The 27644-nt window shown below is 43.5% G+C and overlaps 1 protein-coding gene across 1 annotated transcript; it reads left to right on the top strand.

The window, feature by feature from the left end:
* Positions 1–304: 304 nt before the first annotated feature.
* On the top strand, positions 305–27154 carry slc45a3 (solute carrier family 45 member 3). The gene is made up of 6 exons (XM_034535326.1): positions 305–419; positions 16336–16668; positions 20556–20746; positions 20850–21513; positions 23876–24141; positions 24237–27154. The coding sequence occupies exons 2-6, from the start codon at positions 16521–16523 to the stop codon at positions 24654–24656; spliced, it is 1689 nt and encodes a 562-aa protein (XP_034391217.1). The 5' UTR covers positions 305–419; positions 16336–16520; the 3' UTR covers positions 24657–27154.
* The last annotated feature ends 490 nt before the right edge of the window (positions 27155–27644 follow it).

Genomic DNA, 27644 nt, shown 5'->3' with positions numbered 1-27644 from the left:
CAATTGTTGGTTTACGGCTTTTTTTTCCTCTCACGTATCCACGTCATGGGTAATGCGACCGGAATTAGCAATGTTTTGCTTCAAGAAAATAAGACATTGTGTGACCATTATGAGGTACTTTGAAAAGTACATTATGAACATTAAAGTACGTGTCTTAGGTTAGTTGAGTGTGCACGCATATTTGTGCTTGTTTTTGTATCATACGGAGTTATTAGGGTGTCATTTAGCAAAAAAGGGCCAGTTGCGAGCACTTTCGGTCCATTTATTTTGGAAAATGCTGACCGGAAGTTGTAGTGTAGTTGCCGCTAGCTTGATGGCTGCTTGTCACAGCTGGGTATCTGGCTCTCTGCAAGTTGAGCAACAGCGTCGAGAGCGAGCAAGTTGCCGAACGGATCTCCCGGAGCTGCGCTTAACTTGAGGTGAAGTTGCATTTAAGAGGGTCCTTCAATGAAGTGATAGTGTTGACCGATACCGCGCCTGTCTCGCGGTGTTTACCAGACGCGCATCTGACGCGGCGCGTTGGACCTGAACGCTCGCTGCGTGGGTTGAAACTTATTCATTGTATGTGGCTGCCGTTGACCGCGTCTAAAACCCCGCGCACAACGGGGTCCTAAATTTCCACCCAAACGCCGGCGTGCTGAAGTCACGCGACGCCAGAAACCGTGATTTAGTCGAGCTGAAAATGGACGCGTGTGGTGGTGTTGATTTGGTCCGAGCCAGCGGGGCTGAAGAGGTGTAGACTGGTGAGCCAGGGTCCAAGCGGCGGCGGCGGCGTGGGGCTTTCTGGAAGTTTTTCCACTGTGCGTAGCTGACTGCAGCTCTACTGCCAGGCTCCATGCACACACACGCACACACACACACGCACGCGCACACACCGACGTAGTGCCAAGTGCCATGGTGGCAATAACTTTACAGGATCACGGACCGTCTCCGTCCACGCGAAAGCCTGCACGTCTAACGTGCTGTTGTGACACATGGGTGTGCGTTAGGGGGGAGTTGACCCCAAAGTCTTCTAACTGGCAGTTTAAAATCGTGTTGTTTTCCATACAAAAACATTGTGGCAGTGAAGTGTTGTTGCAGTAGTCTGAGAGCCAGATGAGCGCAGATATACGCAGCAGCGAACACAACATATGTGGCATTATTTGTATTGTACTGAATTTAAGAAAAGTTTAAAAAAAAATTCTTAAGCCTTCACATTTTCTAATCTCTTGGTTTGAATGTTCAACTCCCACTAGGACATGCATGCACTGAGTTGTTGATGATGAATGAATCCATAGCACAGTTTTCCGACTCTTGTCAGAAACTTTCACTCACTCGCTCTTCTCTCCAGAAAAACCAGAAATGTGCTCCTTACCGGCTGTTTGGTGGCAGAAGAGTCCCACATGTTACAATCTAGTCTGAAATCAAAGGAAAGTCTCCACGGTGTGTTCGCCCTGTTGTGGACACACGTTGACATATTTATTTGCTTACTTTTGTGTCTCTCTTTACAGCCTTTCTAATTTAAATGTCTTTATTGACAGAATACAATCTCAGGAATTTAAAATGCATTTACAAGTAGCCTTAACTTGTTCCTTCTCCAGCAAGCTGCAGTTAAGAGCTAAAAGTTTCCATGTGTTTTTTTTTTGTTTTTTTAGTGTGTGTGAGAATGTGGTTGTACTACAGCCCCACATTAGGGGGAAGAGGATCAAAAGGTTAAACAGCTCTAACCCATGACAGGGGGACTTGTATTGTCACCATGACCGTGACTCTGCCGTTACACAAAGACCTCTTTCCCCCCTCCACGAACCACTGAAGTGTGTTATTCATTCTACCCTAGAAAATAGACTCTTCTCTTTAGCCCCGTTGGCCCCTGAAGCTCTTCTCCTCTTATTTTCTTCTTCTCTCGACTCTATTTAGACTCCGACTTTCTTCAGCTTTCTTTCCCCCTTTTTAAACTGAGTCAAAATGTAATAGTGTTTCCTGCTTTTATGTCTATCACTGGGGGGTAGACGCAGGGGCGTCGTTGGGCCTATGTTAGGGTGGCTTTAGCCCCCCCAAAATGTTCTTCAGCCCCCCCAAATAATTTGGCATTATTGGCTTTAAAAAAAAATTGTTTTTGTTTTTTTAGTTTGTTATGTCATTAAATGAAATTATTTTTTCCGACATGGACACGTTATTTATAACTCTAACAAGCTACATATGTGCGTGCGTTCAGATTTGTATGTTTTCTCCCCCTTCAAATTACAATCCAATAGCCCATCATCATACTTTACGATGTAACCCCCGGGCACTAGGACCTTGGGGATGCTGCTGCGCTGACTCTCCCACTCTGCCAAGTAACGTCTCTCGTCAACGACAGACAGGAATTTACCTCAAAATAAATGATGCACGGAGTGACCTGTAAGTCCAGGTAGTTACAGCATGTGGCTGTTGGTAGTTGTTAACGAGTGTTACCTGCTTACATTCAGGTTTACCTGAGGCAAATAAAAGGGAAGTTAGAAACTGTCTCGATAATGTGAACGAGTGAATTTAAATTACAATAAATAACTATCGATATCTCTCTATTCTTTGCATTAATATATATTATTATATTTTCCCATTGAATGGTATATTTGACACTGAACTAGTTCTTAATCTCAGTGATGGTGTCCAAGTGAGCATAAAATATCAATATAGTCTGTCTCTTGTGTTCTCATATACTGAATGAAGCAAAACTACAGAGCAAAATCACACTCTTTCTGATTGAACCAATCTATGAACTTTCGGAAACAATGGAAATACGGGGGCCCAAACATTTTTTGCTGCACACATTCACAAATGTTAAGCACCCCTTGGGGCTTAGCCCCCCCTTTCTTTGAATCCTACAAACACCCCTGGGTAGACGGAAAACAATCCCAAAAACACGACTGCTAACGATCAGTGACTATAAGTCACTGAGATCCGAGAGGATGATCTCAAAGCAGCCACATTCTTTTGAGGAGTTTGCGCCGCTCGTATGCGTCACAGTTACAGAGAGGCTCCCTTAACCCAAGATGCTGTGGCTTGACCAGCTGGCCGTTCTCTGACTGCTTTCTGACAGTCTAATATACCCCCAAGCCAAGCGCAGGATAATCACCCGCCGCGAGGACACCAAGCTACTTAGGCTGACTGAGGGCTTTGCAGTTTTAATCAGTCGTTGGCTGTTTACGTCCAGCTCGGCGGGCTCTCTGTGCTTCCCAATACGTACCTGGACTCTCAATGAATTACAATCAGCGCTTGCACATGTTTTTATTTGAAGACAGGTGGTGGATTATTGTGGTGGGTGTGATTTATTGTTTTTCTTTTCTTTTTCTTTCCTTACCTCGTCCTAATGTGGAGGGCCTGAAGAGCTTTTGCTGAAAGCGTTGTATTTTTTTCTTATTTTTTTCTCCCGCTCTGTGTCCTCTTCAAAGCTTTGTGTGCTGCCGTTGCTCCGGTTTCATGTGCAGCCATGAACAATCACAGGTATGCAATATCTGTACAATGGTTGTCTCTCACGTCAGAAGTGCAGGAGACACTCACTTCAGTGGGAAAGGCCTGCTTCGTGGCTCCCGTGACGAGACGGTTTATGTACATTGCTTTCAGGTTTTAACTTCCGTGTCCTAGTTTAGTCAGATTAATCAAATTGCGGTGCTTCAATGGTTTATCCTAGTGGTTGCTGTGCCTCAATGTTATGGGTTTTATAACCTTTTTGATTTTCTGTCTGCAGGAAATGAGCCTAAACAAAACCACGTTTGCACTAAATTCAGACCAATTGATTTGAGGTTTTGTGTTTAAACTTCATATTGACAGAAGCCATGCTGAATCTGTTTTCTCTGTAACCTCAGATTGAGTGCATTTTTCTGATCTCCATGTTGTATTTGGTTGTTATCTTGAGGCAAACACTCAAACCACTTGGGCCCTGAATGTGTCCCTCAAGCGCTAATCGTTGTAACAACAGTGAGCTCATTTGTTGAAACGGGAGGAGAAATGTAATGGTAAAAGAGTTGATGGTGGTGGGGGGGGGGGATTAAATTAGTCTCCCCCTAAAGGACAACAACTATCAATCAAAATCAACAAAACACCTGCTCTAAATATTGCATCTTTCGACCGCCATAACTCGATAACAGCAGGAGAACGGGCTGAATATTAAGCAGCCTGCCTGGTTCCTGGATCGCTCATTGACGGGAAGCAGAGGAATTGTTCTCAGTTTCCCTGTAATCGTGCTGCTTTGCAGTCGGCTAGGTTCGAGGGAGACTGCTTCGAGGCTGCCCTAATGGGCCGAAGCTAAAAGAAGAGACGACAGCCACCCTACCACCCAGGAATGTCACCTCTGACATTGTTATATTTCCATGTTTCTATTGTTTTTTTCAACGTAAAGCGTCTTTCTCACAGTTGTTGCTGCGAATTTTACCCGCCAGTTTTTCTTTTTGTGTTATCACAATAATACAGAATATAATTCTGGAACTTCAGTGAAGCTGTTTGTTCCACCTCGAGTTCACCAGCATTTGTTTTTGGATATCATTTAAATATAACGTGTTAACATCCATCTCGCTGCATCATGAAGGTCCTCCGACCGTGTGGTGTGTTCATGGCCAAACCTCCGTCAGGGTCTGAGTCCCTTTGGGACAACTTTTGGGAACGTGGCTAACTTTAATTGAGAGAGAGAGGGTGAATGAAGCCATATTCAAGTTTAGGTGATCTGTCATTTTAATATCTGGTCTGATTTAAAGAGTAGATAGCTTGAGTCGCTCCGTGCCAAAGTGTGTGGGTGCGTTGGCGCCGGTTCAGTTCTCTAGTGGCTCGCTTGGCCAACTGCTATTCTCTTTAGCCCTAATTTGTTGTTGTGTATTTTTGTCATTAAAACGTGACTGCGCTGTAACACAATGGGTGAAATATGCCAAAGGCGCAGCAGTTTCTAAAAACGGAATCACTTTGGGTATGACCGACAAAAGTAACTGTTTATAACTGTTGTCTGTGCAACACGAGAATAAATGACGGAAAGGACACTGTGTTCTTTTGTGCGCTCCATCATAGTGCGCCATTACACGGATCGCTGCAACTGTCCTGTCACCATCGGTAACCAAAGCTCCGTCATTATGGTTTAGAAGTCTGGAGGTATTTCCAGACAGACTCTGGAACAAATTTTTGTCTCCCTTTTATTTACGCAAATTTGACCGCTGGAGTGCATTCGCAGTCTGTTTTCTTTGCTCCAAAGAGCCTCTGACTGATCTAGGGACTCGCCAGGAACTGCAGCCCTTTCTGTCTCCCTGCCCCTGTCTCTCTTTCCTCTCTCTATTCCATACATTCATTAATTGTCAAAAAAGCCTCATGATAAGAGCATATCTTAGCTGAGCAGCGACCAACATAACACCCCTAAACAGCTGACCAAACTGTATGTGGTTGGAAAACAACAGAGCCAACAGTCTCTCTCTCTGCGTTGTTTCGCTCACAGCTCCTCTGCTAACCTAATTCAATTGAGTGACTTTGTGTGGAGGGGCCTGCGCGGCATTGAAGGCAAAGCGGCCTCCGGTCCGGCTCTCACGAAAGGTGGGGGAACAGAGAGCAAAACAAGCCTATTTCTTGTCCGTAATTCCCCACCAATGAGAAGCACTACATGGGAGTTTGACATGGCTGCTAAACCACAGTTGAAGTCCGGATGAGACGAGCCCCGGGGGGGGGGGATAACACAGGCTTGTCCTGAGACATTTTCCCATGGCAATAAGGACTTGGCCAGATGTTTGCAATACATATTCACACTCTCCTCGACTGAAGTCGGAGAAGCCCTAGAGAGTGTGTAATGTGGCGGATCTAGAGAGGGCAAATCTGGTAAGGCGTTCAGTGCACCAAATTATGAATGAGCCTGCCACCTCCTGGTAAGTTCGTTCTGAAAACTTTCAGAAAACACCAAGCTAAGGGAACGGAGAACGATTTCCAACTTGAATTGGCACTCTTTGAAGTTTGTTGGCTGTGAATGGGGAAACGGCATATTATAAGACACCACAGTGTTCTCTTTCATGTTGCATGCTGAAAGGGATGCTATTGAGTGTTTGAGGGAGACCTTTGATATTTGAGATGCTCTGTGCCTTGTGAAGGGATCAAGCTTATGATTTGAGTCTGTATGTGTGCGAGCGCTTTGATGCCTGCTTCTGCCAGTGCAATGTTTTGTCAGAAATGTTTTGTACATCAGGCTTAGGGGATCGGCCATGACGGTCCCCACAGCTCTCGTGAGTGTAAAAAGGTGCATGCTGCTCATGCACACGTGTGTACAGTCTCACACACACACACACGCACACACACACACACACACACACACACACACACACACAGATGCATGCAGCCATATCTAATGGAATTGCTTTTCCACCCTAGTTGACAGTAAACGCTGTCCCTTTGATATCGAGTGTCCTGTCCAAGAGGCTGTGATTGAGAGAAGGAAAGCAAATATTTGTCTTAGATTACATGTTTCTTTTGTTTTCAGGCTTATCGTCTTGTAGAGTTGATGATTGACATTTCTTATTTCCCCTAAAACGCCCAGGGTAGCCTTCTGCATTTATGTGTGGGGCACACAAAGATTGTAACGTTGTAAAAGGCTTTCCTATTGTGTATTGGTGTCTTTAATGCTGCTCTTCTTTTTTTAAAAATGTTTTTGAAGGAAAGGCCGCATTAAATTACAATGCCACTGCAGAGCACTACATGACTGTGGGCAGGATGTTTACTAAAAATGTATTTAAATGTTGTGTGGGCACAAGGCTCAGCGTGTGTCTAAGTGCGTGGCATCATGCCTTCCAGTCTATGCTACTGGTTGGAGAGGAAGAGTGGACTTTGCCCTTCTCTTCCTTCTCTACCATCTGGTTTGTGTAGCATTTGACTGAATCATCTTGCGTTAATCATTGTGCCTTTGGGCCATTACTGCTTTGACAACAGCTGGAAAAAAAGGAGATGGACCTGTTGATGTCCATCTGTCCTTATCTCTGTCAGTCCTTGATTCACTGCTGTGTTAACTGTATCCATGCAGCTGGAGGGTTCATGACCTTGGTGTTTCTAATTTCTTGAAAACAGCTGGAAGGGCCTCCCTGGCTCCATTTCCTCGATCTGAAATTTCTCTCAGCCCCTCAACGTCCTATAAGTCACCCGGTACCTCAATACTACTATTTTCTTCCCAAATATTTTAAGTTTGCTGACTTGTCTTTAGTTTGAGGAACTGCAACACTGTAAAGGCCTTTGCGTCCCCCTGTGCTTTGCCGGGGTTATTATGTCTTGTGAAAACTCAACTACATTTACCATCCACACTCATTGGACATCCACATAGAAGGTGGCACATTTTCCTATAAGGCCTCCCAGAACTAACCTCGCAGTGTATATCAGACCTGGTTACGTGGCCTTATGGGTTAAGTAATCTATTGTTTCTGCATATAAATTGCAATGTGTGTATTCAATGGTCACATTGCAGTTTATACCGTGTACTACGGATACTTAAGCCTATCATGGCAGACTATATGAAAAAAATCGTACAGTTTTTCTTTGAGATTGGCCATTATAAATAAATGGATAAATATTTATATACATAAATAAATCTAGTCCGTCTGACGCTACAACATAAGGCTACACAACAAACTCTGACACTTCATCTCAATTACACTAGTCATCCAATAGGACACATGTATTTTTGATCTAGTGAGCACAATATGCAAGAGGTGTACAGTCTTACCCATCTCTACTCATCCTCCTGGACCTAACAGAGGCTTTTAAACGTGACCTGAAAACTCACCTTTTTAAGAAAGCTTACTGCTAAAATATCCTCTATAGGCTCTGCTTTTAAATTTATTTTAAATTTATCTTAAAATGTTCTTGTTTTAACTTTCTGCTCTGTAGCACTTTGAGATTGCTATATATAAAGTGCAATACAAATAGATTTTTTTATTATTATTATTATAAATAAGGTTATGTCTTTTTAAGAACATGGTATTGCTGCTTTTTTCTCTTAAAGATTATCCATCTGCTAACCTCACGGATGTGTTTTTCTTAGGTTGGCATTGCATAATGTAACATTATGACAAATTAGCCATTTTCCTAACACTGGCACATTTACAGTGACGTTGATAAGTGTGCTTCGTCCCTGAAAGAATAGATAGATTAAGTGTAAGGCAGGTCTGCTTTGAGTTTAGGAGTTAATGGGAAACATCCTCTGCATCCAAGTCTCAGTTTTTGAGGTCCTTTTGGTCAAAGATGATTTGACTGGCCAAGTAGGTGGCGACGGCACCGAAGATGACGGAGCAGGCGATATAGGCAGTGACGGACTGTGCGAAGTGAACGATCATGCCCATGACGAGGGTGGGGAAAACCTGAGAGAGGAGGAAGGTGCTGTCTAAGATGGACGTTTCCAGGCATCTCTGTCTGAACTCCAAGTGTTCACAGCCCATGCTTGTTCTTGTAAGGTCACTTCTTCTCACAAGAAAACAGGTCCTGCAGTGAGGCTCCTTTTCAATATATAAAATGATCATTACACAACTCGCTAAGAAAAGTGGTGTAAATGGTGTGTTCCCATTTATCTGTATGCCTTTATTTGATTCAAATCTGGTGGTTCTTCATCTTGGTTCTGTGTAAAACATAAGATCACAAGAGCAGTAAAAGAGGAATATTATATTTATTCTGGTAAAAGAACATTTGCATGATCAATATAATGTTGCATGCATTACCATTTGGTGAATATAGTAAATTCGAGGGGGAATTGTTTCAGTAACTATTTAACGGAGCAGATGTTTTTGGCACCTCTGTTGTGGACATTTTCTTCTTTTCTTTAATCCAATATTAACCAAGCATGTGAGGATCTTAGATAGTGGTGCAGCCATATCACAATGGAAACTGCATTCTCAGGGGAAAACCCTGCATTTCTCAACAATGTCAAATCTTCATGAAGGACTTTCAAAATGTGTTGGTCCAGAAATTTGGTATGTTGGAAAACCCATCCGAACTCGAGTTAACTTTGTTGCTTTGAGTTCATCTTCTTCTCTTATGAGGCAAACACGTGTAAAGCAGTCTTTTGCTAACTAAAGGGGATCTAACATCATGTGGGCCTCGTGGCTCAGCCTTATGGATGGATTCAACATTTCCTAATTTAATTTTCATTATTTATGTTACAAGGCATGCTGTGACAGTTATGTGACAGTTATGTGACAGCGTGCAACAGATGGCCCTGGGTAAGAAAACCTCTGATGGGATTCTTCATCCTTAAGGGACCGTGTAGAAGAGTCTTGGACTATCTTATGTCCTAGTACAGATAACTCCTGGAGAATGTTAACCGTCTGGTTCTCTCATTGTAGCGCTAATCCTGAAGGCGCTACATGTTAAAAACTATTGGGTATGTATGGAAGCTCTGTGTTTAATGTGTTTAAGCATCAGCGTCACGTATTTACTTAAAGGTTAATTTGCTATGGAAGCAGACAATGAGTGATTGATCGTTCCCATCCCATCCTTCGTGCTGTCTATAATGTGGTTGACATTTAGGGTCCCTGTTGCCATGTCAAGAGTAGTGGCCTTTGGATTCTATTTCTGACTCACCGTTTTGGGTTCCCTGGTTCATCAAAGCAGAGAGCAGTGTGTTGTAGCTTATTATGGCCACATCGGGTTTGGCCAGCACTGGGGAAGCCAGGTCTGTGGAAAAAAAGGCTACCATGGAATTAAAACCATCTCTGCCTGCCCAGAGTGCTCATGTGTCGTCAAGCACATGCACCGTGTTGACAATAGAAACTTTGCAGCACGGAAAGTTGAAGTTGTGTGAGGTTTTGGTGCAGTATCATTTCATGTGGCAACAGAGACATTTGTAGAAAGAGCCGTCAGGCGTTTGGGAAAAGTAAGCGTCTGGTATGGAAAGTGTTTGTTTGTTCTTTTTGTTCACTGTATACTTAATTATTCTAACTTCCATACAGTTGTCCTGGAACAACTGTATGGAAGTTAATTATTAGGCTACAGGAGGGAGTTTGTTGGAGATATGCATGTTTGTTCTTCGGGCGGGAAATTGCACACCATCAAGATAATATTAATTTGCCAACTGTTTTAAAGGCGGGGCAAAATCAGAATAGTGTGAGCTTGTCCAGATTTATCCAAACAGAGGATTTGTCAGGGCGACATATTCGGTAAGTGAATTCTCTTAATTCCAGACAAGCCGCTCCTGTTGCAGAGAGGGAAGCGCTGCCAGCAGCCATTCTCTGCACTCTGTCTTCATATTGATCGGCCTCTGGGCTCCAGAAATGGGGATTCCTTTAAGCTAGCCGTAGTCTAATGACATTACTCAACACACCCCCCACCACTAACCACCCTTCCCATTTTAGAGCTCCCTTCGCTCCACTTTTCTTTTTTCTACTGTTATCTAATTAAAAGCTTTTCTATAGAGGGTTGGTCTTGGCCTCCAGGCGTGTGCGTGTGTGTGTGTGTGTGTGTGTGTGTGTGTGTACTCAAATAGGCGTATTGCTGGCTGAGCTGGTGAACCAGGAAAAGGGTCAAAGCGGTCCATGGACAAGCGGTCATGCAGTAGTGTGAGCTTAATTCAGACTGGGCTGAAGGAGGGGAGGTAATGAGAGAGGGTGGGAGGGCTTCCCCTGGCCTGAACATGATACTGGGTCAGGGGGTACAATACAGAACCGTTAGGGAATTTTTATAGATAGTGAGAAAGAAGGGATGTGGGAGTGGTGCCATTGTAGTGTTGTTGGAAGATATCAATTCATTCTGTTGTGCTCCTACCACACAACGTGTGTCTCGGTACTATATCCCAGGTCAAGGTTTTAGCTTTGGTCTGAATGTCGTAACACCTTTTTTGAGACCAATACTGACTGACAGACAGAAAGTGATCGGATTCCTCCAGTGCTTTGCGATTTTCCCGGTTCCCACCTTCCAGGCTGAGGCACAGAAGGGAGGGAGTGAGGGAGTGAGGGAGCGAGAATAATGGGAGGGATGCAAAAGAGGTGGGCTAAATGAGAGAGGAGGGAGCAGGGGACACAAAAAGAAGTAGGGTTAAAAAAAAGAGTCAGACTCTTGGAGCGTAGAGTTGAAGCAGGTGGTCAAAAGAGTCAGTGCAGATATGCTCTGCGAGTGGAGCGTGTTGATTGGATAAAAAGTATGAGCAGCCTTTTAAAATAGATAAAATACTAAATTTTCAGCAAGGCGGGACTGTGGATGGACCTTTTTAGAGCTTCACTTCTTTGGCTGGTGAGTATCCTTTTGCCAAATAACTCTACCCCTTTGGGGCTCATCGTGTTGTTTGGCTTTTCTCACATTGTCTTCCCTCAATGTGCAAAAGACCAGATGTGCAAATAGTAAATGTACAAATGAGAATAAACTGAATTAATAGATGTCTTTGTGATGGCAAAGACGCTTGTAATGAAGCTGTACCTCCTGTGTTGTGAAAGCCAGTTTGAGCCTCTTTTCTTATAGTCTAATTTAAGACATGTTTTTACCTAAAAAGAACTGACTTTCTTATTATTGATTGAAAAATCATTTCCAACAGACTGATTCAACAACCAGATGCATGTTACATGACGTGTTATAACATGGTTATAGTAATGATTTTACTTTAATTAATACACAGCTGCTGACAGTAACCTAAGTTAGTTTGATTCTGAAACATTTTTGCTGCATCTTCAGTACACTTCATTCCTGCGTGTCACAACATAGTGTTGATTACAAATACCATCTTTCAGCAATTAACTGCTTGTTGATTAAACCTAATTAGGGTTGTGACTGCTCCATTAACTAAATGTAAACGCACCTGATCGTGGTTGAAAGAAAACTTATTAGCGGTTTACACTTAATCTTCCTTTCACCTTGACACAATAGGTTTCTCGGTGACTGGAGAGCCACGGCCCGCGGGGGAGGCGTGTTATCAGCCACATTGACTCACAAGAGGCCACACACACACACACACACACACACACACACACACACACAGCCCATCCTAGACTGCATTCCTCACATGTTCACCTGATAAGTGTGTAATTGGCGTGTGTGTTAAGTCCTTCCGTGTGGATCCGCTGCAGTGTCCTTCAGATAAGCGCTGACGTTCGCCACTGTTGGAGTCCATTGGTGTCGAGATGCTATCCTGTTTTGGGAAATTCCTGTGTTGTGAATGAATTACTGAATTTGAATGATTGCTTTGATATATTTTTACAGATAAATGACATCCTCTTACAAAAATATTCTTTGTGAAGACACTGATATAGCATTGCTCTCTCAGGACCCGTGGACTATTAGTTTCTTGTCATCTTTGTCGTGCTTGAAACTAAATGGGACTTATTTTGAGTCATTGGCCTAATTAGGTGCAGATATAGAAAGAGCACTTGACATTTTGGCTCTGCAAAGACTGTCACTATACCCTCGAGAAGTAAGACATGGTTGTGTTTCCTGCTCCATCATAAGATGTATATCCTTTCATCGTATCGTCTCCCAGAAGCACCACTTCAGAAATAATTGGCGGCAGGTTGACTTTTCATTTAACTACTAGGCAGCACAGTGCAGGAGGAGAATATTATCAGCAGACAGCCGTCCTTCTATGGGGTCAGATCAGTCTTAATAATTGCAAATGCGCACAGAGAGACTTGCAAATGCAAACACAAAGATTTACAAATGCGCACAGAACAATTTACAAATAAATTACTCACAAATGCACGCAGAACGTGTCTGTTTATTTTTTTGTCAATTGCACTGCATTTGTTTGTGGATTGCTTCACATGTGTGTGTGGATTTATGAGACTCTCCTGCCATCTGATTGGCTACAGATAGGTCTGTTTAAAAAAAAAAAAACGCATTTGCAAGTCTAGCCACGGCAGGGGAGTCTCATAAATCCACACACATGTGAAGCAATCCACAAACAAATGCAGTGCGATTGACAAATAAATACATACAAATGCACAAACAAATAGAATAATCCACATAGAAATGCAGAAATGTATTTGTGGTTTTTCTTTTACATTTATATCAATCTTAATTTATTTATGTGTGCATTGGAAAGGTATTTGTTGATCGTTCTGCCTGCATTTGTGAGTCTAATTAATTTGTAAATCCTTCTGTGTGCATTTGCAATTATTGAGACTGATCTGACCCCATATCCTTCTGCTGGTTACTTTGGTCACATGATTTGTGGTGAAAGGCAGAGTCAGGGGTCACAGTGACGGATGTGGTCTTAAGATTACAGGCTAGGGGGTAGGGTCAGCACTGTCAAGGCTGCCTTTCAAGTGAGCAGAGGCAGAACAAAAATCAAACACTAAACTTCTTTCATTGAAGTAAGTTAAACAAGCTCTGCGTTATTAACCAGTTGTGATTATCTGGGGGAGACAATGTTTTCGGGAAAAATGGTGGCAGAGGTTTGCGACCGCAAGGTCATCAGAACATTCCCCTGACCGGCAGGACAGATGTGAATAATTTAAGGTTAAAGAGTCAGAAGACCTGTCCAAACCAGGTCAAAATGTGAAATTAAATATAGGCATTTAAACGAGCAGATGTTGTCCGAAGGACGCAACATTTGAGGTGCTGAGAGGGGCCGAACACGGTGCACATTAGTGTGCAGGAACTCGGAAGGGAGGACGGCCACAGTGCTGCAGCCATTCAGCTCGAGCCAAACTCTCAACCAGAGCCTCCAACTGCAGTTTCTGCAGCCACAGCCTCGATGTGCTTGCGGCTCTGATGTCATCTCAGAGCAATTCCTTCCCCTCTTCTTTTCCAAACCCCCGCTGAGACCCCCCATCCTTGTTCACCCAACTCCTCAGACACACACACACACACGCGCACCCTTTCTATATCCTACTATCTATATGAACACTGCGTTAATAAAAGACTTGGAAGAGGACTTGATACCTCACTATATTAAATTACTCTGCCTGGCACAATGTATACAAAGGCTGTTTTGTATTGTAAGAATACCGTTCAGTCATTAGGACCCATTTTGAATGGGGCAGAGTAATAGAGCAGTGGCAGAGCTGACAAAAGCTGCCCACCCCCCACCCCCTCCTCACCAGCCTCCCTCAGATTGTACTGTTTAAACACGTATGGTGACGAGGAGATCAGGGCTGCACGATATGAGTAAAATATGCAATGTTAGAAAAAGGTTTGAATGTTGCAATAACAATATTACTTGCAATTTAATTATTTCAAAACATTATATTATGGTCTACTTAGTCAGTGCAAAATCACACACATTGAATTGGCTTAAGAGCACCATATTAAAAACAAACAAGTGGATTTTATTTGTATGTTTGACTACTACTGTTTGTTCTATCCCTGCCACCATCTTTCAGTCCTTCCGTCCTCCTCCCTCACCCCTGTCCTAACTCTGACTCTTCCAGCGCCACTGAGGTCAGGACTAAGGCAACCATTCAATTAATTAAAAAAACAACCTGGAATCTGACTTGCTTTTTGGGCAGGCATCCAGACAAGCTGCAGACACTTGGGTAGACAAATCAGATTTCTCTATACTTGCCACCGGGCCCTTCTGTTTTCAGTGAGAACGTCTCAGTCAGCTGCGGCTGAAAGCATTCACACTGAGATTCAGAACCAGTCGTGGGCAGATATGTCAAAAGGGGTGCTGTTAGAATGCAGGTCAGACGAAGCTGACCTCAGGGGTTGATGAAGGATAAGGATGAAATGCAGAGGAGAGGGAGGGGGAATGTACACACACACACACACACACACACACACACACACACACACACACACACACACACACACACCGAATATGTTGGTAGGGGGTTGTTGTGGCCAGACAGGCCGCTGGGGCAAAGGCTGGTCCCCTGATGGGTGTCTTTCAGCGTGCCCAGGCTGGGTGGGAATGGGATCTGACGGGTGTGAAATGGTCCCCTCTCTCTCTGTGACCCAGGCCCCTGCTAGGTCCAGGCGGCTAACACTGTCGCTTTGTCCTTGAGATTCTCAAAGAGCCTGTGTATCAAAGGACACAATAATGACTGAGCTGGGATTGTACGAGTGCTGTAGGAACTCTGGAGGCATCATTGATGACATTCAGTTAACATCTTTGGTGATAACGTTGTGAAAGGCACTGGAGGACTTGGAGGGGCATTGCTGGGATGCCTGATGCCAGCGACGTGTGCAAGTGTTGCTAAAATATAGACATTTAAGGACTAGTTGATAACTACTGGAAACAAACCACACAAGATTCATATCCTGGGAATACTGTATAATTCGGATGGTTTGCTCGGAGAGGACAGATGGGCAGCATTGGCAGAAAAATGTCACACCAAATGCAAATATAGCACCTTGTTGTTTCTGTGTTTGCAGCTCTTTCCCTCTGCTTCAAAAGAACGCACGCCTCATTGGTGGATGATGACGATAGTGGTAATCTTGGTCTTTTCTTTTCCATGTACAGATACCTAAATGCACCCTAGATTGCAGGCAGTCTGATATGTTTTCTTTGTCTTTATGAAAGTAACACCTTATTCTTTCAGATGAATATCAGTAAAAATGTAAGACTATAATCTCTTCAGAAATGCAGCACTGGTCAGGAACAGGGATGTGTTGAACATATGGTATCTTGACAATGAGGCCTTTTAGGGAATATCGGCTTTTCTCACTGGAAAAAAAAGGACGCCGGTTGTTGTGGTTCCTGTTGGTGTTTTGTTTGTCTTCATACACAAAGCTTAGAGTCAAGTGTGGATGGATGCAGCTCAAACTTTGATTGTAACAGTTCCTTTTTCTAGAATCACAACATTGTCTCAGATGTTCTTCTCTACCTCCTGTCTCTTTTCTAGTGGCATGTCTTTTCAGGTGCTAAAGACTTTCTCGTGCACGTTTAGCTGAACAATGGTAGTAATCTGCAAAAAGAGATCTGGAGGGACGACTGCAGAGCTTAATAATACAGATAATGACAGGGTCAGCCAAAGAAAAGCTCCAAACTAATCCTAGAGTTATTATGGGGAAAGGGAAGGAGATGGGAAATCAGGACTTGCACTTAACTTTCAAACCTCTACCATGCGTGTTTTGAGATTTAAATAATTGCAAGCAATGCAGCAGAGGGGAAACGTAATTTTTTGGCAAATGGTTCGGTGTGTTCGCCACGTCAGACGTGAATGATCTCTTCTGTCCGCATGTTGTTGTTCCTGCTGTCCGGAAGCTGTTGGTGAGGAACTCTGAGAACGCTATTTCTTTGTATATCAAATACTTGCAAAAAGAAAAAAATTGGAATTACAATTTGCATTGCTTGGATGCTGTCGTGAGATAGCCTGACCCGCTGACATCCAGCGAGTCAGGCTATCTGACCCGCTGGATGGCTTTACCCCGTTTGTTCACGGCTGTTCAAAAGTTACTAAAAGTTTTCTTCCATTTCTCACTGCTCTCCTTTCATCTTCCCCTGCTCTTCAGATCCAGAATGCTGAGAAGAGGATGAGTCTCCCAGGTCATCTGAGACATCCACGTGTCCTTGCTGCTGTCCCTCCCCGACAGCCCTCTTGTCCCACCAGGGACAGACCATCTGCCTCCCCACCGTGCCCCTGCCCCCAGTAGTGGCCATCCCAGACGGGAGGAAAGGCAAGCCAGCCACTGTAAATATGCCCGGATGGAGGTCTCAGTGGCGTCTCGTCCTGCTAAACTCGCTGGCCTGTGGCCTGGAGATCTGCCTGGCAGCTGGGATCACATACGTGCCCCCACTGCTGCTGGAGGCTGGAGTGGAGGAGCGCTACATGACCATGGTGCTAGGTAAGGCCGTGGGATCTGGTTACCAGGCCTCTTTGCTTCTCTGTCACTCACCATCTACTTGTTTATTGACCACTGGCGTGACTGTTTTCTCGTCTAATTGATAGATTTCATAACCCTCAAGTGCCATTTATTCACTTTGCAATACTTTGTCTATTGTCATAGGCCTGCAAAGAAATTACATTTTATTGTAATCAGTCTGTGGTTACATTAAAGTCGTTTAACTTTTTTCTTTGAGTTTCTGTTAACACCATGAGAAGAGAAAGATGTAAACTTGTCCAGTGGTAGGCAAGTTTGTGTGGTGGACGTTGGGGGCGTGACCGTGCCTCAGGGCTCCTATCTTCTTTCCCATTCACGTCATAAAGACATAATTGGAGACGTTGCAGAAATCAGTGGACATATGGTCTGTTTTGTTGAGGTGGCAATCGGCACTAATTGAAAGGCAGCAGGAGAGCAAAGTGCCGGAGGAAGAGCCATGGTTCCCCGAATTCCATGAATTGCAATAAGCAACACATGTGTCAGTGAAGATTGTAAGAAAAGAAGCGTATCTGAGTTCACCAAATGCATCTTGTCTGCTTTTTTTATTTGTTGGATCACAAAAATGTTGTCATGATCTTCGTAAAAACAAAGCAATGTTAATTTCTTCCCTTTTTATAGTGCAGATGCATAAATTACAGACTGTGTATAAGAAGTAGATGTCGTCATCTTGATGTCCTCCATTGGTTTGTGGACTGCCATTTTGGAATATGGCTGATGCCATCTTGATTTGGAACTGAAGTTACCGTTTTTGGAGTGACTTAGAGGCAGCCTCAGTGACCTGTCAATCACAGTAAGCTCGCCCTAAAGTATGCTCTGCTTTATGGTCTATTTGACTCTAAAGATTGAGACCATAAACTCATGTTTACAGTGTTTACTGAGGGCTGAGGGAATAAATCAAGAGAAGTAGAGTCATTTTCTCATAGAAGCCTATCGGACTTCTTTTTGCAACTGGAGGGGTCGCCCCCTGCTGGCCAGTAGAGAGAATGCAAGTTTTAAGACACAAGTTAGTAACCAATATACTTGATTTCTGCTTAGCTCTACCCAGCATTGCAGCTTTCGTTTGTACACTATTTCATGTAGTGTCTGGCTATGCAAGACTAGTCTAGAACAGGCAGAAATATTTGGGACTGGTTGTGGACAGGCAAATGCTGAACTCAAAATCAGTTTTCACTGTCACAAGCATTGTAACCCTTGTGTTTATTTTATTTGTTTATTTTGGAGGGACAATTCACACCAATCAACAGTAACCCTGTAAGTGAGCCAGAGTTAGCCAGAGAGGCAGATTTTTTGAAAGCAGCCTGAAATTAGAAAATGTCCAATAACATAATGCAACTAAGAGTAATCGATAAACAGACCAGAGTAATTCACATAGAGCAAAAAAAAAAGTATGAGCACATAACACTAAAGCACATAACATACATCAACACTGAACAAGACAAATGCACATATACACCAAACAAGCAGGCAGGACAGACGGCACATTAATGCTTCACACCTGATTGTCAACAAGCTATTCCTTAAGGCTATGTTTGAATAATTTGCAAGTGTCTTTTGTTCGTATGTGTGATGGCAGTCATTGGTGTGTGATGAGAGTGTTAAATGGTAAAAAGTCTGCACCTTTGATACTTAAAATAGGGTTGCACGTGCGTGCCACGGAAAAAGCAAGCAAGGGAACAATCAGCTGAAAATCTCTCTTGAAATGAGGACAATCCAGCTGGAGTGTAAACAATGATTCAATTGCATAACAATATTATTTATCACAAAGGCGGCATGTGTTTTGAATCATGAATGCGCACCTTATTTTGTGGCCTTAGAGACATGATTTTAATGGCAAGGTCACAGACATTTTTCGCAGCGTCATCTCACAGTCGCTAAACTTCAACATTTTACTCTGCCGTTATGTCAAACTGCTGCTGAACCAAAGGAACATCTTTTGGTATCATCTTTTTCCCCCGAATTTAAAGGCACCTGTGAAAGAGACACAATTTAAGCAACAGAGACACCACAAATATATGTATGATAAAATCCTTAAGATAGCAGTTTTGTTGAGGCTTTGAATTTGTGTCAAGGCTGTGTCCTTTTACATTATGTCTGGCTATCATGCAATTCAGTTTCCTGGTTGTGTATTTGTGGCTTTTAGTTGCATTGAACTTTTCAATCAATACCCTTTCCCTTTCTTACACCTTTTTCAAAACTCTCACGAGTGAAAACCTGAAGACAGACACGTTTGTTTCTTGAAAAAGTCCAAAGTAGTAGCATGTGTGTCAGCATCACCCGTATGGTACACTGTCACTGAGTTTACTTGCATGCAATGTGAATAGTTGCATTATCCCAGCCCAAATGGTCTTCACATGGTCTTCACTAAAGGGGCCTCTTTGAGATATTGCCTTGTGACTATGCAGATGATAAATACAATCCCACCACACCAAAAGGCTCCGTGTGGATGACAGAAGTGACTATTCAAGTACGGAGAACAATATACACTTCTACTCCTCTGTTTCTGTAGCAGCTGCTCGTGATATGAAGAAAAATGAGTTAATTGTAGAGTTCCTCCCAAACAGCCTGCGCTGTAAGCCAGTCTGGAAATGGCACTCAACCCAGTTCCCCTCTCCCTGTATGATCAAGGAGTGCCTAAGTGTTGTCTGAATGAAGATAGATATTGTGTCTTAGGAGGGTTAAAGCTAATTTCCCGAGCAGTAGTGTCAGGTTCACAGATGGCTTCTTGCTACTTTATCTAATAGCCATTTGTTGGCTGCTTCATCCTCCAGTTGTTACTTCCTTTCTCTAGTCACCCCATGCTTTTAACCATGGAGGTGAACGTTACTCTTGCATTTTGGTGCATATTTGGGTCTGTATTTAAGTAACAAAGTGTGCGTGTGTCTCTGTGTGTGTGTGTGTGTGTGTGTATGTGTCATGGTCATGTTTAGTATATTGCAGAAAGTAGGGACAAGCTGTGTGGAAACAAGTGTGTGCTAAACTGTAAGTCTTACAGCTGTAGATGGTGAGGATTAGAACAAAACGTGGTGGAGGTGCTTGTCTGGCTGCAGTCGACTTGTCCGTCTTACTCTAATTGCCTGCCGGTGTCTTTGTCTGTGTGTGTCTGTTCCTCTGCTTGCCCACCCGGTCTTGGGGTGCCTCTGCTTCTTCAGGGGTGATGGAGTTCCTTTCAGACATCAGAAACCTAAATGTGGTTGAGTTTCAGTTGCTTCATGCTTCTTTTGTTTTGGAGAGCGATGTTTTCCTGAAGATGTCCTCGTTTGTTTTTTGTTTTACAACCATGTGTTACAGACATGAATTTACTAAATGCCCGTGCACAGAGGGCCCTCCTAATGAGAACCAGCGACTGTAAACTACATTGTGCTCATCTATAATGAAAACTCCACAGGGTCGCTTTTTTTTTCTTTTTCTTTTTTATGGGTCGTTTTGAAATTCCATGTGTGTTTGTATGTGAACGCCACATGTAGCATGGTGTGTTCTAATTAGCCGGACCCAACCACGTGTGGAGGATGAGCTGAGGTTGGGTTAACCCTCAGGCAGCAGGCCATCTGTAGGAACCTCCCTAGCAGTCAACCACGATGCCAGAGAGGCACATGCAGTTCGCTCAGCAAGCAGGACTTGACTTGACCGGTAGAAGGAATGATTCAAAAATGACAAACACCTGTCAACCAGTCATAGAAGCCGTTCTAAGCCACTAAAGCTGAAGACACTTGACTTTAGAAAGTATAAGTGGATATGCAATGTGCGATTTCTGTGATTTCTTTCTTCTTTGTCCACATGCCCAGAGACTTTGCTGTTTATCCTCTCCATATTCTACTCTGTTGGTGTCTTCTCTGACCCTGCTCTGTCCACAGGTATTGGTCCAGTACTTGGTCTCCTATTCATCCCTCTGATTGGCTCTGCCAGTGACCAATGCCACAGCAGCTATGGCAGACGACGGCCTTTCATCTGGCTGCTGTCTTTAGGGGTCCTTCTGGCACTTTTCATCATTCCCCACGCCGACATACTGGCTGCACGCCTTGCCTGGGGAGGCCGCACCTTCCAGGTAGGATACCTGTTCATTGTTTGTGATCGTCATCATTTTGGTGAATTCCACCTACAAAGCGAACAAGACGAGAAATGAATGTGTTTTCTACCATTTGCCACAGGTGGGCTTCCTTATCTTCGGGGTTGGGCTCCTCGACTTTTGCGGACAAGTGTGCTTTACACCACTGGAGGCTCTGTTGTCGGACCTTTATCTGGACAAGGAGGACTACAACCAAGCCTTTGCCATGTTCTCCTGCATGGTCAGCTTGGGGGGCTGTGTGGGCTATCTGCTCCCAGCACTGGACTGGAGTCGTGGCCTGCTCTCTGCTTACCTAGGAGGCCAGGCCGAGTGCCTGTTCTCCCTACTCATCCTCATCTTCATCTCCAGTGTGCTCATCACCATGAAGGTGTCTGAGGAACCCTTGTGTGCCAACACTGGCTTGGCGGGGTCTGGCTCTTTACTGGAGTCGGGGGCCAGTAAGACAGAGGCCGGCCGGTGCGGCGTGCCGCGCTCATGCTGCTACCTGCTGAAGTGCAAACTGAGGCTGCTGAAGTCTGGACCCCTGCTGTGCCTGCTGAGAACATGCTGGTCCATGACCCCGGTCATCTACAGGAGCTACTGCCATGTCCCGCGGGTGATGAGGCAGCTGTGTGTGGCTCAGCTATGCAGCTGGATAGCTGTCATGTCTTTTATGCTTTTCTACACAGACTTTGTGGGGGAAGGCCTGTATGAGGGCGTGCCCAGTGCATTACCAGGAAGTGTGTCCAAGCAAAGATACACTGAAGGTCAGATTTCGTCTTTATTCAATATCATAATGTCACTTGTTATGGGAGCGCATTTAATTTGTCTTCAAAAAAATGTATCCATGATTAGCTTATTGAGGTATACACACTAACTATTCTGAGATTGTGTCTCCATTAATCTTGTCAGTTTATAGCATAGCATGAATCAAACTTCCATTTCGCTAGTGAGACTCGAGACATACCTCCTACCTTTTGGTCATCAAGACTTTAGCTCCGCCCCCTGTCCATGTAAACGGCCGTCGGGTCCATCCTGGCTGCGCTGTCTGCTCGGTCCCAGCGGGCCAGGATCCACTCACATTGTTCCTCCATGCCTTCGTGCTTTCCCACTCCCCCTCATTTTGGCTCCTATCAAGGTATAGGACACATATACTGTGACGCAAGACGAAGTGGCATTCATCCTTTCCTGTTCTGTAAATCACAGAGTTGACACTAATCCTGTTGACAGTTGGATGGCTATATTTTATTTCTATGTCGATGCTTGGTTGTGTTGTTCTACCTAAATATAACCTCTTAGATAGACCAGACCAAGTGTGTAGTGTCAGTGGTGTGAGAGGGGGTCTTCTGTCTTTGGTATATTTTACCAGACAATCCTTGAGAAAGAACAGTAAAGGGGAAGAATGTCACTGAGGTAAACAGATGTGAGACAGACCATCTCGTCCATGTTGAGAAGTTGCAGATGTATAAATATAGTGTGTCGTGTCAGAGTTAAGTGTTTTAAGTCTCCTTTTGTTTATTGTCTAGCCAGACTGACCCTCTTACACCATAATTCTCTTCCTTCTTTCGGCTTTTCCATAATCAACTATGTACCTTCTGCTTCCCTTTTCATGTTATCAATCTTTTCCTACTATTGTCTACCTGTTTTCTCATCCACTCATCCTCATACTTAGACCCGGCGCTCTCACAACAGTCTCTTTCTCTCTCGTTTGACATTTTTATCCCTCCATCCACATTCTTTTCTCCTTCTTCCTCTTCCAACTCAATCTCCCTCCCCACTTTGTTTACATTGTTACTTTCCCTCTGTCTCTCCTCCCCTGTGCTTGCTGGACCAAGAGGAATGTCACACTCGCAAATAATTAATGTCAAGGAATCGGCACAGAAAGAACATGTTCATTCAAGTGCGGTAGACAATTCTGAGGTCTGTCTGACCTGCGTTTGTTTAATCTGAAACTCAGCGGATGTTATTAAACCACATCCCTCAACCTGCAGATGTTCCTCTTTGTCTGTAGTTGCATTATATTTTTGTGATCATCTTTCCTACTGGGAATGGTTGCAAAACCAAGCAGTTATCTGTAAAGCTTGTACTACAGAAACATCAATTCTCCCATCGTGCAGCAGTTCTCCTGTGCACAGATTCGGTAGCTTTCTGGCTCGGATCCATATCTCGGAGGGCTTGAATTTCGGTTCTCGTTAGCTTCTGTGGTGTTTGTAAAGTGGGCTTTCCAAGAGTAATATGATCCGCATACTCCTTTCATATAAGTGATGAGATGCTCTGCTGTTAAACTTCTGACCCAGACTGCTCACGGAGAGCAAGCTGGGAGATCAGGTTGATAGAGTCCAGACATGTCGTCGCTCCGAAAAACTTTAATTAAGGGGTGAAATAAATGTGGTTTAACTGGGAACATCGTTAAAAATCTAAGGATTTTCCTCCAGATAACAACATCACATAGTTGACTAAAATGTTTTTTTTTAAATGTTGCCATTACTGGAAACTGTTTAAGTTTTCATTTTTGCAGCTACTTCAAGTGTAGTTCAAATAGAGAATCCACATGCTTTTATGATTGTGCTGCACTGGAGAACCACACAAACATTTGGTTTATTCATTTGAGTTATTTAAAGAACATATTTGATCTTTTACTCTATTCAGTTCAAGTGGCCGTGACTGTTTTACATAATGGTTTTCTTCAAGGTTAATTTGATATTCAGAGCATTAATAATGCAGCGAACAACTACTTGCAATGTAGAGAGAGAGTGTGTGTGTACGGTCCTCTTCGATTTATTAATGGTTAATGCTGTCTCTCACTGTCCTCAAGGCAACCCAAACTGTCTGTGCCATGAGTGTCTCCCAAGACAGATTGTCTTTGTGTTTATGGGCTGAATGGTAAAGTTTTAGCTCATCCGAATAGCTGTAAATGCATCACAGTTTAAAGTTGGCGATGCATGCGTCTATCACTAGATGGGTCCATAAAAGGAAATGATCAGCGATAATGCAGATGTTGGTACTGACGAGATGGGACAATGGTTTGTAACAAGGCAGTGATCGTTAACGCTATGTCACCTGCAGAGGATGTCTGGAAGAAGCTATGAGTTTAACGGGCTCAAATGCCTTTCTTTCTTCTTCTTTCAGGTGTCCGTATGGGCAGTATGGGCCTATTCTTGCAATGTGCTACCTCAACCTTCTTCTCCCTGGTGATGAGTCGTTTGGTTCGCCATCTTGGCTCACGGTGGGTCTACACCAGCAGTATGGTGAGCTTCACGATCTCTGCTTTGGTCATCTGCCTGTCCAAAAGTGTGGTCTTGGTCACTATAATGGCTTCCCTCACTGGCTATGCGTACGCCACACTGCAGACTCTGCCCTACACACTCACCTGTATGTACCACAAGGAGAAAGAGGTAAGTAACAAGGTGATGCCTCTTACACAATGATGGTGTGTGTGTGTGTACGAAATCGGTATGATTGATGATGATTGACTCTTGTCTCATTTCAGGTCTATATGCCAAAAAGGAAAGCCCAAAGTGTGCATAAAAATGGGATAGCCACCAAGCAGGACTCTGTGTATTTGACTTCTGTGGAAGAGGAGGACCGATTGAACCACACAACGGTGCCTCCCTACGGGCAAGTCTTCTTCGGCCCGCCACACGGCCAGAATGGCTCATCTCACAGCTCCGGTGGTACCGAACAGGAGGAGATTGAGTCGGGCTATGAGAAACGTGGCGTGGGTTTGGACTTCGCCATCTTAGACAGCACCTTCCTCCTCTCTCAGGTTTTCCCCACCCTCTTCATGGGCATGATCGTTCACTTCACACAGTCCGTCACTGCCTATATCGCCTGCTCCGTCATCTTCGGTGCCGTCGCCACCTACTTGGCCAGTCAAATCATCTTTGACCAAAAGGACCTCAAAAACTGAGACTTGGATGCAGAGGATGTGGAAGCGATGTAATCACAAATAATCAATCATTCAGGTTCCACGGGCGGAACTCAACGATGCACTACTGTTTCCAGAATGCCTTGCTCTAGTACCGTGTGTTTGCACATATGAAAGCTCTGCGTTGGGGAAGTGCGTGTCAGGTCATGAGAGAAAGCCATTTCAGTGATGGGGCCGGTATTGTTGCCCAAATAGTCGACACCAAACTGTGCGCTCAGGTCAGGTGTGGTACTCTCCGGAATGCAATTGAATTCTATAGAAATCTGTCTGAAACCTTTTTCTTGTGACACCTTTTATGTCCATAGTCTTTTTCCTCAGGTACCACAAACAGATTTACTGTAGAACTCATTAACACACACCTTCTAGGCTTTTAATGGTTTTTTAAAATGATTTTATCCCAAGCTATCTGCACATTTTTAATAATAGTACAGTGTTTTTTTTATTACTCAAAACAACATATTAAACAGTGTTGGTTTGTACAAACTCATCTGCAGCGTCACTAAGCCAGTCTGGAGACTCGTCCTCGTTTTATTGAGACAGGGCTCTCTTTCTTCACTACGGAAGAAATAATGCTTGAATAAATAGATTCAAGCATGGTTTCTATCTGTTCAGAAAAAAGAATTCCAAGTGGGACCATTGGACGTGTCCATACAAGATGAACAAACACACTTAAAGGGGCACTGTGGTGATTTAGTATTGCAGACACTTTTCATAGTCCAACTCTATAATCTTTAATCAGACCTCCCCGGCCTGTTAATGGGCCAGTGTGTAGCATTTTGGTTACCTTGCATGGGCGCTGATGTTGAAGTCCCAAGATCACTGGTGTCCGGCAAGCCATTTCATGTACCGATCACTGTGAGGTGTGTGTGGAAGACACAACTACACAGAGAGTTTGATTGACAGATGGTTCATCCAATCACCTGCCAAATATTTTTTGGAAATTGCATGCCGTTTCCAAATAGTCTCAGATGGACAATTGTCAAGCAAATCGGTGGCATTTTGCGTGAAGGCCCCTATAGTTCTCCAACATGCTTGAGAAACTGCTGGGAACACGTTCTGCCGAGTGCAATGACGCTTGACTTTCGCTGCTCCTGACGTGGTTACTGTGGTAACGACGGGGCGGCTCACGTTACTGTAGTCTTGGAAAGCGGAAGGGGTATTCAGGTGGATGCAATCTGCACCACACCGCTAGATTCTGCCAAATCCTACACGTGACCCTTTAAAGCGTGATCACCTTTTTAGTTTCCGTTTGAAATGCAGTTTCTCTTTCTCAAGATGATCCTGATGACATCACACATTGGGGTTGTTTTCCCAGACTTTCTAAAGCTCCTCCAGAGTCACAGAGGACGTCATACAACAGTCTTCACATGCGGAGTAGACAAGTAAACTGACCTTTTATGTATACCCCGATAGAAATTCAGCTGTACTCTGATGTTTGGCCCCATCTCGTGTGTTTCTCCCATCTAGTGCCATCTATTAATTAATTAACAGTTTAACTGTAAATATTGTGTATACAAATGTACACTATGTCCCTATGGGAATGTTGTTATGCAACCTGTTCAGGGGAGTTTATTGACTTTGGTGAATTAAGAATGAAGCTGTTTACTATAACTGGAAATATTGCATCAAAGGTCTTCTGATTAACCGAGAATAATCTTGTCTAGTTGACTTCTCATCTTGTCCAACTATGCTCCCGATCAGGACAGTCATCTCAGGTTACTACATTGTTTTAGTGTCCTATCCTGTCCTTTAAGCCACTGATAGAGAAAATAAAACAAACTTTCCCTGCTGCCTAAACCTTCATGTTCTACTGTATTCAACCTAGGACACCCAGATGGGCTTGTTACATATTGCTGTATGTAAACATGTAGGGGGATGTCTGAGGGAAGCTCACTTCATAGCACCCACTCCTGAAAGACCACCAACAACAACAAAAAAGTAATGCAGTAAATGGAACTTATTTGGTTACTGAGATGCTGTATGTTACGTTGTATTGTGGCCTTCAGATGAGCTTTTAAAATTGGCCGGTTGGTCTAAACACAATGCTGGTTTCGCAACCGCCAAGTGAGTTAATTTGAGCATTTTATATCCAGGTTGTCTGATCGCACACAAGGGGTGATGAATTAGTCTCCACAGATCCAAATGGTCCTGGAGGATCTCAGGAGGAGTTTTGTCCTGTCGACACCACTGCAGTACATAACCCTCAAGCGACTGTGTTGTCCTTTTCACCCTGAAATTCACAAGACAGGTTTTGTCTAGCAGGAGCTGAAGTGTCTGAAAAAGGTTGTTTTTACAAGTGCCTGTACATTTTTTCGAACTTTTTTTTGTACATCTGTATTTATTTATTATACTTTTATTAAACTATTAGCCTCGTCTCTTTCATTTGGTGCAAGGGCGAAGGCTGTTTCTGTGAAAAAGATAAATTATTTGTATAGATGTGGTATAGAAGCATCATTAAACTATAATTTATTATATCATTACCTGCTTTCTCCTGTAACTGTGTTAACATCTCAGAGCGTATTGCAGATCAGAATACTGAAAGTTATCTGAATTTCCCTCTGTGGTCATACAGCCCGCATCAGCTGAACACGTTCCTGTCACTGCTTTGCGTTTTGTTTTTATATGTTTTTCCTGGTGCAATTCAGAAACCTTGTAATTTTGTCAAGACTGCCTTTTCTGGGTCATATTTAACCACATATTTCTTTTAATCGGGGAGCCGTGTTTGTGTTGAACGTAACATTTAAGCACTACAGATATATTGAACTGGACGAGTGGAGTTGTTTTCAGTCCCTGTTGTGCTCAAATGTCTTGTTTCATTTCAGACTAAAGAGGTGCCAATGGTCCGTTCAGGCCAGAAGTCATTGTGTTTTGATGTGATTGATCAGGGTTTCTTTCAAATACATTTTTGTCTCAAGATTTCAGTGTTATCATAAATGCAGTCAACCATATTAAAAATGTGTATTTCATTTT

The sequence above is a fragment of the Cyclopterus lumpus genome, chromosome 6, assembly GCF_009769545.1.
Source record: "Cyclopterus lumpus isolate fCycLum1 chromosome 6, fCycLum1.pri, whole genome shotgun sequence".
Classification (NCBI taxonomy): domain Eukaryota; kingdom Metazoa; phylum Chordata; class Actinopteri; order Perciformes; family Cyclopteridae; genus Cyclopterus; species Cyclopterus lumpus.
Note: the sequence above shows the minus strand (reverse complement) of the source record. Positions and strands in the feature narration are given on the sequence as shown.